The sequence below is a fragment of the Trachemys scripta genome, chromosome 3, assembly GCF_013100865.1.
Source record: "Trachemys scripta elegans isolate TJP31775 chromosome 3, CAS_Tse_1.0, whole genome shotgun sequence".
Classification (NCBI taxonomy): Eukaryota; Metazoa; Chordata; order Testudines; family Emydidae; genus Trachemys; species Trachemys scripta.
Window position 1 is genome coordinate 172,633,048 of NC_048300.1, and position 13,509 is coordinate 172,646,556.

The 13,509-nt window shown below is 39.6% G+C and overlaps 1 protein-coding gene across 10 annotated transcripts in view; it reads right to left on the reverse strand.

Annotated features, from left to right (window-relative positions):
• The window catches only part of KIDINS220 (kinase D interacting substrate 220), a 162,577-nt gene that overhangs the window by 129,863 nt on the left and 19,205 nt on the right, over window positions 1-13,509 (reverse strand). For 9 of the 10 annotated variants that reach the window (XM_034766469.1, XM_034766468.1, XM_034766467.1 and 6 more), the window contains exons 1-5: window positions 11,610-11,717; window positions 6,320-6,418; window positions 4,611-4,709; window positions 2,118-2,216; window positions 618-719 (exon numbers count right to left, since the gene is read on the reverse strand). In XM_034766469.1, the coding sequence (XP_034622360.1) occupies window positions 618-719; window positions 2,118-2,216; window positions 4,611-4,709; window positions 6,320-6,418; window positions 11,610-11,717 (507 nt within the window). Of the gene's footprint in view, window positions 1-617; window positions 720-2,117; window positions 2,217-4,610; window positions 4,710-6,319; window positions 6,419-11,609; window positions 11,758-13,509 lie in introns of those variants that run through there. The other variant, XM_034766459.1, reaches the window with a different exon arrangement.

A 13,509-nucleotide genomic window follows, 5' to 3' on the forward strand; every position in this document is an offset into this window, starting at 1 on the left:
CCTGGCCTATTAAGCTTATTTATTTAGTCTGAAGCTGTGTTTTCAGAAGCTATTAGCTTTGGAACAGTGATCAACTAACTGGTCAAAAAGCTAGACTTCACAAACTGAAGTTACCATGTTTTAAATGCTTGCAATTTTAACTCCTTTCTCACAGGCTTCTAGATATCAGAATTATATATGTATGCAAGTGACATTAGCACCATTTCCAAAAGCTATAGAAGCAAAAGGAGAAAAAACCTGATTTAAGGTAATCAGTGTTCAGTGCAATATTTTGATATTATATTTAGTATATTACTCACTGTAAACTGTTATATCTATGAAGCAAAAAGATTTGCAAAAGATATTTGCCAAGCCGGTGGCTTGGTCTATACCACAGGGATTTAACCATGTGAGGAAAAAATGTAATTTAGGCTAATTTTTCAGAATCAGTGACAAATGTTTTAGTCAGAAAGTGTTGTATAAATTTTGAAATTCTTTCATAAATGAAATGTTTAATGAAGAAGAGAAATTCTGGGTATTATATGCTAGATAATTTCCTGGATGTTTGACACTCTTTCCTGAGCTGTACAAATAATTCTGTAATAATATAAAAATGCTAAACAAAGATCATAGCTTACTTTATCAGAGCAGTTGACTTTAGCTCCATGTTGCAGTAAGAGATGTACGATATCTGAGTGGCCACGTCCTGCTGCCCAAATGACTGGATAAATGCTATATTGCTTGGATCAGATAACAACAATATAAAAATTAAGCCACGTGAAACAAAAACATATTCCTAACTCTACTTGTTTTTTATTTATACATTAATATCTATCAGAATGCCTCAGACTTCATAAAACATGAAAAGAAATGCACACAAAATTAACTACTGATCATACTTCAGTAACTGTTGCCAATTAAATGGGTCAGTAGTAGACAAGTCATGTATTGTTTGGACACAGTTACTCTTAACACGGATTTTAAAAGATCATATCCTAATACCTCACTATTTACACAGTTGTGATGACAAACACAAACTAAAAAAACACTACATACATATAACAAATTTATATAAGCTTCAAGTTGTCTACATTTATATGACACCTTCTAACATCAATGGGAGCTAATAATGCCAACACATGCAGAAGACAGAATAGATCCCCAAAAATCAGTATCATGACTAGTCTTCTCAGGAGTATCTGTATATACGACAAAATTACAACCCAGACTATTTGTTAGTTACCAAGAAATAATTAAAACAAGAGATGTTACTACTCTTAATTGTTTATAAATGTTTATTAAATTACTAATTTCTAGAAATAAAGTATATTTATATAGAAATAAAGTATATATATACTCATTCATTAGCCTGTTCGTTTATAAGCCGACCCCCCAAGATAGTTTGGTAAAAATAGTAAAAACTGTATGATACTTTCATAAGCTGACCCTATATTTCAGGGGTTGGCAAACTTTGGCTCCTGGCCCGTTAGGGTAAGCGGCTAGCGGGCCTGAACGTTTTGTTTACCTGGAGCGTTCACAGGCACGGAGCCCCTCAGCTCCCAGTCTCCGCAGTTTGCGGTTCCCAGTCAATGGGAGCTGCGGGAAGTGGCACGCCACTTCCCACAGCTTCCATTGGCTGGGAACCGCGAACCGCGGCCACAGGGAGCTGAGGGGCTCCGTGCCTGCAGACATTCCAAGTAAACAAAATGACAATCTATTAGATATTCAATTCAATAATTCCACAGAGTTTAAAATCATCAAGTTTTGGTGTAGACTCGTTTATAAGCCGACCCCCGCTCTTCGATGAGTCACTTTTTTACCAAAAATATTCAGCTTATGAACGAGTATATATGGTAATTAAAACTGAATAGAATTCTCCTTCTAATGTACATGGCTTACTATACATAGAAATTACTGTCACTATCTTAATATATTACTGATGTAAACCTTACTGAAATCTACAAAATCATCTGCTCCAATAAATAATAGTTGCTGTGATACTAAATCATAAAATTACCACTTTATTGCCATGAAATACAGTATAAAATATTATATAACTCATAGTTCTTTGCAAGATAATACTACTAAACAATTCAGGTTTTTGAGGGATCTTTCTCCACTCAAAGATCAACCCTTACCTGCCCAGTGACGTTTGGGTTTGCTCCTTTCTCAAGAAGCAGCTCAGCTACTTTAGTACAACCTTTATATGATGCCCACATTAGGGCTGTCCACCCTCCCTGTAAAACATAATAGAGAAAAATATTAGAGAGATTTATTTAAACCTATATTTATGTATTTTCTTTTGTTGCACACCTGTTCTTAAACACCTGTCTATGAGCCTATCACAAGCAATAGTGACAAATGTTGCCATCTTACTAGTCTAAAAATTCAAACGTAAAATTTTAAGTTCAACTTTTTTTGCTGCAACATATAGAACTAGGGCGGGAAATGGGGAGGAGGAAGGAAAATGCGTTCCTAAATGATTTTACCAAACTTGCTGCACACAAAATCACAGACTTAAAAAAAAAGCACTGCGGAACTTAGTTTGAATAAGATGCTTCCATAATGGCTCTCAAATGAAGGTGGACAAACCTGCCAATGTTACAGTTGAATAAAAGTTATTGGGAAACCCATGGACAAATTTGAATTCACTGTTCTATAAAACTAAACAGAGTTCAAGAGCAAGGCTTGCCACTTGAATGTGCATCGTTCCACAAAGGAAAAGCATACAGTAGCTCCTCACTTAACGTTGTACTGATTAATGTTGTTTCGTTACTAGATCGCTGACCTATTAGAGAACATAGTCCTTTAAAGTCCTGCAATGTTCCCTTATAACTTTATTTGGCTCCCACGCTCCGCCCGCCCGGTGCTCCTGCCGGGGACCGGGGGTTGGGGTATGGGAGTTTGCCCCGCTCCACCCGCCCGGAAAGCAGGGTCAGGGCACATGGGCTTATATTATATTATATATCAGGGTTCGGCAACCTTTCAGAAGTGGTGTGTCGAGTCTTCATTTATTCACTCTGATTTATGGTTTCGCGTGCCAGTAATACATTTGAACATTTTTATTAGGTCTCTTTCTATAAGTCTATAATATATAACTAAAGTATTGTTGTATGTAAAGTAAATACAGTTTTTAACATGTTTAAGAAGCTTCATTTAAAATTAAAGTGCAGAGCCCCCCGGACCAGTGGCCAGGACCCAGGCAGCGTGAGTGCCACTGAAAATCAGCTCGCGTGCCACCTTCGGCATACGTGACATAGGTTGCCTACCCCTGTTATATATTATACTGTGTATGTATATAATGTCTTTTGTGTGGCAAAAAAAAAAATCCCTGGAACCTACCACCCCCCCCCCCCCCCCCCACACACACCCATTTACATTAATTCTTATGGGGAAATTGGATTCAGTTAATATCATTTCGCTTAAAGTTGCATTTTTCAAGAACATAACTAGGAAGTTAAGTGAGGAGTTACTGTAAATGGTTTTATCCCTACCCAGAGCCACTGTATTAACATTTATTTTACTGAAGAAAAATACTTTCTGTTGTTGTTCTCTTTAGCTACCTCCCCCAGCAAAATCAAATCCCCAGAATCCTAAGAATTTCAAGAGTTGGACTTTGCAATTTAATGAGATTAATTATTCCTAACATATTCCACATAAGGAGACTACCCTATCAGTTATACATGCAACTGTCCAGATAATCAAGCCCCTAAACTATACTCAACTTGCTGGAGGGATTTAAATTTATCCTTTAGGATGCATCCTCCATCCAGCTGACAAAATCAACCATCAGAGTGTTTGTTACTTTGCCCCTCCCTAGTTTATATTTGCAAAGATTAAATATAATTAACTTTATGTTTTTAAATAAACTTGTTAAAACTTTCAAGACCTGAGATTCCTCCAGCATGAAAGTAAGTCCTGAGCATAATACAGTTTACATTTCACAGACAGTTACAGTATTTTAGTTTAAATTCTAGAAGAAATTCTAATGTACAGACAAAGAAAACCACCCTAGAAATGTACATTCTTTTCTATCATTAGACAAACATTTTAAAGCAGAACTTCTTTACATTTTAAAGCACTCAACAAACAATAGAAGATCTTCATTCAATTTTTTTTGCATAGTTGGAAAATCAACTCCATACACACCGCTACCTCAATACCCTGTTTCCCCGAAAATAAGACAGTGTCTTATATTAATTTTTGCTCCCAAAGATGCGCTAGGTCTTATTTTCAGGGGATGTCTTATTTTTCAGAAATGAAAAATGCCTTATTATCGGTGGATGCCTTATTATCGGGGAGGTCTTATTATCGGGGGGATGCCTTATATTACAACGAGAGGCAAAACTGTAAGTAGGCCTTATTTTCGGAGGATGTCTTATTTTCGGGGAAACAGGGTATAACGCTGTCCTCAGGGGCCAAAAAAATCTTACCACGTTATAGGTGAAACCGCATTATATTGAACTTGCTTTGATCCACCGGAGTTGCAGCCCCGCCCCCCCCCCCCCGGAGGACTGCTTTACCACGTTATATCCGAATTCGTGTTATATCGGGTCGCGATATATCAAGGTAGCGGTGTATGTCCCTATTAGCATAACTATTCCATTTTAAAACTAGAAAAAAGATCATACCATATCCCGGTGCTCCAAATTTACATTACAGTTAAGTAGCTCTGCTACAATGTCAACATAACCTTCTTTAGCTGCCGAAATAAGAGCTGTCCAGTTATCCTACAGTAAGAAAAAAGTTGAAAGATGTAGGTTTTTTTAAAATTCAATTAGTGATATTTACAGAGGACACAATATGAATGTTTTACATACCAAGTTACTTGTCTCAGCGTACAGTGGTTCCCTTAGAGCTATCAAGTATAGTTTTTTAGTATAAAGTACAAATTCATGTTTATAATGTGCTTGATTTATTCAACTAATGACAGTATACACCCACTGTGAAATTGTGGGTATGTGTTACATTAAATCTCACATTATATTGATTTCCTAACTGTGAAGTCTGTTTTTTCAAGTGAAAGCCTTCATCATACTGACTAATAAGCCAAGAGGATAAAGATGGCTTAAACTCAAATCTTATCAATAATTACTGTAACTAACAAAATTAACAACCAGCATGCTCAGATTTCCCCATCACAAGTTTATAGGTCTGAGGTTTTCCATGACCAAAGCATGGGAATAACTCTCTTCTGTGTAATATAAAAATCTATGGTTCTTTTTTCATCTTCATTCTCTTACCTCAATGCAGCCTTCGATGCTAAAACATTTCAGCTTCCTAGAATCTGCATACATAGGTCTAAGGAGTTTTCATTCTCATGAGCAGCAGGGAAGGAGAATCCACACAACTCTATCTTCCATTCACCTCTCCTTTGTCTAGAACTTGAAAACATCCTTGACCCTGAACTCTCTCCTCCCATATTTATATTTGTAAAATCTTCCTGTCACCAACCCCACAACACTGACTATGTATAAAACTGCCCCTGCTCCACACCTCTGATGCAATATTAATATTTCCATTAATCTTTCACCTTAACTATTGCTACTCATCTCTATTGCATCCCAAACTCTAACTAGCAGCAGTATTCTGCCTAGCTTCTAAAGGGTTAAAACAGCTTAATGACATCACTCCTATCATCAATAAACCTAACTGGCTCCCTATTCATTTCAGGATTCAGTTCAAAATTTCTCATCTTGTCTTTAAATCCTCCTCTAGCCTGCCTGTTTCTTTTGCTACTCCTCCCATGCAAACTTGCTACTGCTGATATAAGAGCTCTCTCGACTGTTGCTCTTCCCATATTGAATAAGCTGCCTTTTATCTCTCTACTTCATCTATTCTCCATCTTTTTTCAAAACTCAGCTAAGAACATCTTCCTCATCTGTGCCTTGTGATTTCTTCCCCTCTGCTATTATGTAACTCTGTAATTGATCCTTTACTGTAACTTTGTAAAAAAAAATCAGGATGCAGCATGAAAGACACTTCATAAAATAAAACTGTACTTTATTTCCAAATACACAAACTTTCATGGTGGCATCAGTTTAAATATGGAAATGACAGGACGCAGCGGCTTTGTAATGCTTCATGACCAATAGCTATACACTGCTGTTCTGTGCTGCTACAAAGAAGGGACCAGCACCTATCTAGTCAAGAGTGCTTCCTTGTGGATCAGTTACAGTGGCAAAGTGTTAACTATTTTATCATTATAATTGATTCAAACTCAGCCACAGAGGTGCTTCACTTAACAGACCTGAAGCGGAACTACATGATATTTTAGAGCGAGACACATTAGTGCTAGTTAAGGAACATCTTGGAAAAAGAAAATGACACTAATACTTACTGCATCTTCCAGGTTGCAGTTAGCTCCTTTCCTGAGCAATTCTTGGACAATTTCTAAATTGCCTTGCTCAGCAGCCAACATCAATGGAGTCTGACCATTCTGTAATCAAATGATAGTTACAATTAAACTACTTAGACAAGTTGATACATCTCTAAAATCCCATAGTTATATACACTACCAGTGAAGTACCATCATCTATAAAGGAATTTCAGGTACTGTTCACATAATTTATGCTTTGATTTAGTAGATGAGAAACACTGATAAAATGTAACATATTCAAACAACATGCAAAAAAAATCAGTGAAAAAAGAAATGGCAACACAATATTAAATCTTTCCATATAGTGGTCCATATAGTAACAGTGGTTTCAAATATTTAAAGAGTGGCTTTTAGAAAATAATTGCAATACACTAAAAGCATAACAGTCCACAACTCATTTGTCCACCTAACACATCTGGAGATCCAGAGTTTTTTCTTCCTTACTCACAACTTGAAGAAGCTTGGCCAAACAGTTAGAAAGACCATAGTCCAACCAACGAATTGGTATCTGCAGAGCACCAAAAGTCCATACTGAAATTTCTTTTGGAAGTCCAGAGAACATAGTTCAGTTACACGTTTATTATTTTCTGAACACAGACAATACGCTTGTCATTGTACCAGACAACCAAGCAACATAGAGTCTATTAATCTTAAACTGCAAGGTACTAGGCAGTCTCATCTCACTGAAACAAATAAGACTGGAGAGTATTTAGCATCTTGCAGAATCAAGCCTTCAGGGATGATAAAAGAAATCTGATACAAAGCTGACTCCCTTCTATGGAGATACTTTTCTCCAAGAAGCATCTCTCCCAGCTGGAGGAGCAAAAGAACTATTTCAGATGACGCTGCTTGCTGCTAGACACCATCTTTCGCAGCCTCTCTCAATTCATATAGGGCTACCATATGTCCGGATTTCCCCGGACATGTCCAGCTTTTCGGGCTATAAATAGCCGTCCGGGGGGGATTTTTAAAAATCTAAAAATGTCCGGGATTTCCCCCCGGTCGGCTATTTATAGATAGAAAAGCAGCGGCCAAGCGCCGCTGGGCAGCCAAAGCCCCTTCCCGGCTCCCCCCATCTCCTGCAGCCTTACCACGCTGTCCGGCCCCGCAGCTGTCTTCCCCCTCCTCCCCTCCCCAGAACGCTCTGCCCCCTGCTCCTTCCCCTGCCCTGCTTCCCGCGAATCAGATCATCACGGGAAGTGTGAAAAGAAGCAGGGGCAGGCGGGAGGCAGCAGCAGGTAAGCTGGGGCGGGGGGGGGGGGTGCGCGAGGAGGAGAGCTCCGGGAAGGCGCAGCCCTGGCCGAGCGGCGCCCGGCTGCCCCAGCGGCACTGGCCCAGCTCGGGCCCAGCAGCGCCGGCCCGGCTCGGGCCCCAGCACCCCTGGCCCGGACCTGGCCCGGCTCGGGCCCCAGTACCCCTGGCCCCAGCACCCCCGGCCCGGCTCGGGCCCCAGCAGCGCCGGCCGAGCACCTCCAGCCCAGCCCCAAGCCCCCGGAAGTATTGGGAGCATAAGCTTTCGTGGGTAAGAACCTCACTTCTTCAGATGCTCGTTAACCTTCTGCAAGTGGCATCTGACTCAGATGATGAAAATGAACATGCGTCGGTCCACACTGATTTGGATCGTTATCACGCAGAACCTGTCATCAGCATGGATGCATGTCCTCTGGAATGGTGGTTGAAGCATGAAGGGACATATAAATCTTTAGCACATCTAGCACTAAATATCTTGCAATGCCGGCTACAACAGTGCCATGCGAACGCATGTTCTCACTTTCAGGTGACACCGTAAAAAGAGGGCAACATTATCTCCTGCAAACGTAAACAAACTTGTTAGTCCTACTGCTTGTTCAGCCAATTGCTCAGACAAAGTGGATTTGTAGGCTCTAAAAAGTTTTACATTGATTTGTTTTTTAACTTAGTTTTTTTTTTTTTAACATAATTCTATGTTTTTAAGTTCAACTTTCATGATAAAGAGATTGCACTACAGTACTTGTATTAGGTGAATTGAAAATACTATTTCTTTTGGGTTTTTTACAGTGCAAATATTTGTAATAAAAAATAAATAGAAAGTGAGCAGTGTACACTTTGTATTATGTGTTATAATTGAAATCAATATATTTGGAAATGTAGAAAACATCCCAAAATATTTAAATAAAAGGTATTCTATTATTGTTTAACAGCGCGATTAATCGTGAGTAATGTTTTTAATTGCACGATTAATCACAAATAATTTTTGTAATTGCTTGATACCCCTACTTATTTTTTTATATTAACTTTGCTTTTTGCTCTGAAAGCTTTTTAAACAATGTGATGCAATCTTTAGGCTTGGACATTACCATACATGAATAAAATGTTGATAAATCAGTAACTGAAGGGAGATATTTCAGTACAGAATTGTATCTGAGCTAATGGAAGCCAGATACAATAATTGTATAAATGTTACTTTAGGACACATTCTTGCATGTCTATACTAGTGCATCTACACAGCATTTTGGGAGCTGGGAGCAAGCCTTCCAACCCAGGTTGATAGACTGGGACCAACATGGCTCACGATAGTGCTCTAAAAATGGTTAGTGCTCACCCTGCACCCGTGGCTTCAGAGCCCATGCCCTAGACTCAGCCACAACTCCAAAATGCTGCCTATATAGCCATTTTAAGAGCACTAGTGCTAACTCTGCTAGCCCCAGTCTGTTGACCTGGGCTGAGACGCTCGTTCCCGCTCGCTCCAAAATGCTGCATAGACACCCTATGTAGCTTTCAGGAGTGTTTTAATTCTCTATCTTATTTCTATAATAGAAAAAAAAATGGAAAAAAGTGTAACATTTTCTCTCACAGTACTACGAGGCCTTACAGAGATACAATTTATAGTGGATTATGAATTTGCCAAAACTTAGTAAAAACACAGTTGTGTGCAAATATCATATCCATGGTATTTGGTTGGTGTCTTCCCTAGAAGACTCCAAAGTTTAAAAAAAAAAACAGGTATAAATTAGGAGTTCCCCCAATTCAGTTAATGGAATTACACTATCCCAAAACTGGTTTAAAAAGAGAATCAGACCTAAGGAAAGCTAAGGCCAGATGAAGGACAGTTTGAAGTTCTGTCCTTGCTGTGAAAATTCACTCAAAATAGGGTATAAAATAAAATATACAAAACAAAAACAAAACAAAAAACAAAAAAAGACAGTTGTGAAATCCATGCTTTTAATGTAAAATGAAAAAGATTCAAAGAAAGAAATTATGCTTAACACTAGCCATCGCCTTTTTCAGAAGTTCCAATACCTTGTAACAATCAATTAGTCAAATCATGTTTCTGAACTCTTAATAAAGTGACAAAGATACAAAACCAAAAGTATCACAGTAGCACAAAATGTACAAAACTCCAAGGAAAAATTATTTTTGTAAGCATCCACTGGACTGCAAAGACACACCGGCACACCAGCAAAGTGCTAAAGGGTCATTACCTATTTAATCAGTTATTCACAAGCGCAGAGGGGTGGGGGGTTATAAACAAAGAATTTACAATTCACCTGAAGAATAGTTTGGAACTCACATACACAATGGAACTACCTGCCTCCCTCCCAGTAGTATAAGAAGAGGGGGAAATTGTCCCTAGCCTCCTCTCTCCATCTCTCTTCTCATGACAGCAACAACTCTCAAAGAACTGAACAAAGGGAGGAATGGTCCCATGCTGAAAAGGGACAAAGCTAGCAAAATGTATGGCAGTTCCTGGTGAGACAAACCTTTTGCTTTTAAACCTATTAGCCTTGGTAAAGTTTAATAATTAGCTTGTGTGTTTATCTTTTTATTTCTTTCGTAACCAATACTGACTTATATGCATCCATACTTGTAATCACTTAAAATTTCTCTCTTTAGTTAATAAACTTGCTTTGTTGTTTTATCTAAAATAGTGTGTTTGATTGAAGTGTTTGGGAAACCTCTACTTGAGATAACAAAGGCTGGTGCATAATCATTCCCATTGTTGGAATGACGGACGACGTATGAGCTTACACTGTCCAGGAGGGTACTGAACAGTGTAAGGGCTTCTCTACACTGGCAATTTACAGCACTGAAACCTTCTTGCTCAGGGGTGTGAAAAAACATCCCCCTGAGCCCAGCAAGTTTCAGCACTGTAAGGCACCAGTGTAAACAGTGCTCCCAGCACTGGTAGCTATGCCTCTTGTGGAGGTGGGTTTTTTTTAAGAGCGCTGGGAGAGCTCTCTCTCAGTGCTCTGACGTGACTACAGAAGCCACATTAAAGCGCTAGCATTGCCAGTGTAGACTAGCCCTAAGACACACATTTCTGGGTGCAAGGCAGTAGCGTAGCTGGGGGGGGGAGCGGGACAGCGGCCACTCCCCCACCGAGCACAAGTGGCGCCTTTTTAATTTTACTCACCCGGGAGTGGGGGGGAAAAAAGGCACCACCCACTGCGGTGCTTTTACTGACGGGGCGGCGCTCCGGGTCTTCGGTGGCACTTCGGCGGCAGGCCCTTCACTAGCTCTGGGTGTCTTCGGCGGCACTGAAGCTTCATCGACAAAATGCTGCTGAAGACCACGGTGCGAGTGAAGGTCCCGCCGCCGAGGTGCTGCCGAAGACCCGGAGCGCTGCCCAGTTAGTAAAAGTGCCGCAGCGGTGTTCCCTCCACCTGGCTATGCCACTGGTGCAAGGCTGGAAATATACAGGCGTCACCCTACGTATTATCCATGGATGGCTGGGAGAGCGTTCATGTATTCAGCTGAGTGTGACTGCATGTTGGTGGCTGTGAGTGAGCAGAGCCTGGAGTGGTTTGCTGTTCACCAGCAAAGTAGTGTAAAAGGCATTCCAGGCTGGAGAGCTAAGGGAACACAGCAGTCAGGGCTGCACTCCGGGGAACGTCACACAACCCTTAGTTTCTTTGTGCATCAATTCCCCATACGTAAAATAAGGATAATGTTATTTTCCTACCTCACAGGGGGGTTGTGAGGAGAAATATACTGAAAGATTGTGAGGCAGTCAGATACTACATCAATGGAGGCCATCTAAATACCTAAAATAGATAGGCCACAATATGACTGTTATGTTTCTTACCTCAGTGAGCACAACAGAATGGAAATAAGAGCTGAGAGTATGACTAAAGGACAAGGAAAGGACCACAAGAAATTTATGGATAGGAATTTATCATATTAAATATCCAGTGTGATGTCGCATCAGTTATTCATCCTGCAATTAACATGTAACAATATTCAAGAAATCTTTGAAAAAAACTCATCTTACCTCATTTCTTTCATCCACATCTTTGCACTTCTCAAGAAGTGCTTTTAGAGCAGGAACATTTTCCTCTTCTACATAGGTCACAAGACTCTGAGTCATGAGACTTGCCATTTTTAGATAGTACTTCAAGTATTTCTATAACAGTATATACCTGTATTTAAAATATATATATATATATTAGTAAAGAAGCATTCAGATTTAATTTGATTACAGAAACGAAACTGCGGGTTGCACATAAGTATCTGCCACTCTCAGCAATAAAACATTTCTGTGACTAACAACACTAACTCGACATTTCAATGAAGGCCGAGTTGCTAAATCTTTTGCAATTCTTTGAAAATTCAAGGGTTTACCCTATTCTTAGCATTGTGCAGGAAAAACAGGTTCTGAAGGAAACAGACAATATTCTTTCACACTTTATATATGTACAGTATATGACTGTACTATGGATCACCCAAATGTCCTCGTCCCCCTAAAAGGTATTTCCTGTATTGCATATTTCTTAGTATATAGGACCTCAATTGCAGCACTGTTGGCCACAAACTATATACCAAACTCCAATTATTTCAGTTAGTTTTAAGAGTTCTGCCCCTAATAGATGCATAGATTCCAAGGTCAGAAGGGACCACTGTCATCCTCCAGTCTCACCTCCTCTATAACACAGGAGATAGACCTTCCCTGAAATAATTCGTAGTGCATATCTTTTAGAAAAATATCCAATGTTGATTTAAAAATGGTCAGTGATGGAAAATCCACCATGACCCTTGGTAAATTATTCCAATGGTCAATTATTCTCACCATCAAAAATTTATGACTTATTTCCACCCCGTATTTGTCTAGCTTCAACTTCCAGCAATTGGATTGTTATACCTATCTCTAATAGATTGAAGAGCCCATTATTAAATAGTTGTTCCTTTGCAGATACTTATAAACTGTAATCAAGTCATCCCTTAATCTTCTCTATGTTCATAGAATCATAGGACTAGAAGGGACCTCAAGAGATCACCTCCATCTTGGTGCACATAACAAAATTCATTCCGCACATGGGTGGGAAAAATTAGAGGGAACACTGACTATGACCCCCAGATCCCTTTCTGCAGTACTCCTTCCTAGGCAGTCATTTCCCATTTTGTATGTGTGCAACTGATTGCTCCTTCCTAAGTGGAGTACTTTGCATTTGTCCTTATTGAATTTCATCCTATTTACTTCAGACCATTTCTCCAGTTTGTCCAGATCATTTTGAGTTTTAATCCTATCCTCCAAAGCACTTGCAATCCCTCCCAGCTTGGTATTATGTTTGCGGACGGTAATTGTACTCTCTAAGCCATTATCTAAATTATTGATGAAGATATTGAACAGAACCGGACCTAGAACCGATCCCTGTGGGACCCCACTTGTTATGCCCTTCCAGCATGACTGTGAGCCACTGATAACTACTCTCTGGGAATGATTTTCCAACCAGTTATGCACCCACCTTATAGTAGCTCCATAGGTTGTATTTCCCTAGTTTGTTTATGAGGAGGTCATGCGAGACAGTATCAAATGCCTTACTAAAGTCAAGATATCTACCGCTTTCCCTCTGTGCACAAGGCTTGTTACCCTGTCAAAGAAAGCTATCAAGTTCATTTGACACAATTTGTTCTTGACAAATCCATGCTGTTACTTATCACCTTATTATCTTCTAGATGTTTGCAAATTGATTGCTTTATTATTTGCTCCATTATCTTTCCAGGTACAAAAGTTAAGCTGACTGGTCTGTAATTCCCCGGGTTGTCTTTATTTCCTTTCTTATAGATTGGCACTATATTTGCCCTTTTCCAGTCTTCCGAATCTCTCCCATCCTCCATGACCTTTCAAAGATAATCGCTAATGGCTCAGATATCTCCTCAGTCAGCTCCTTGAT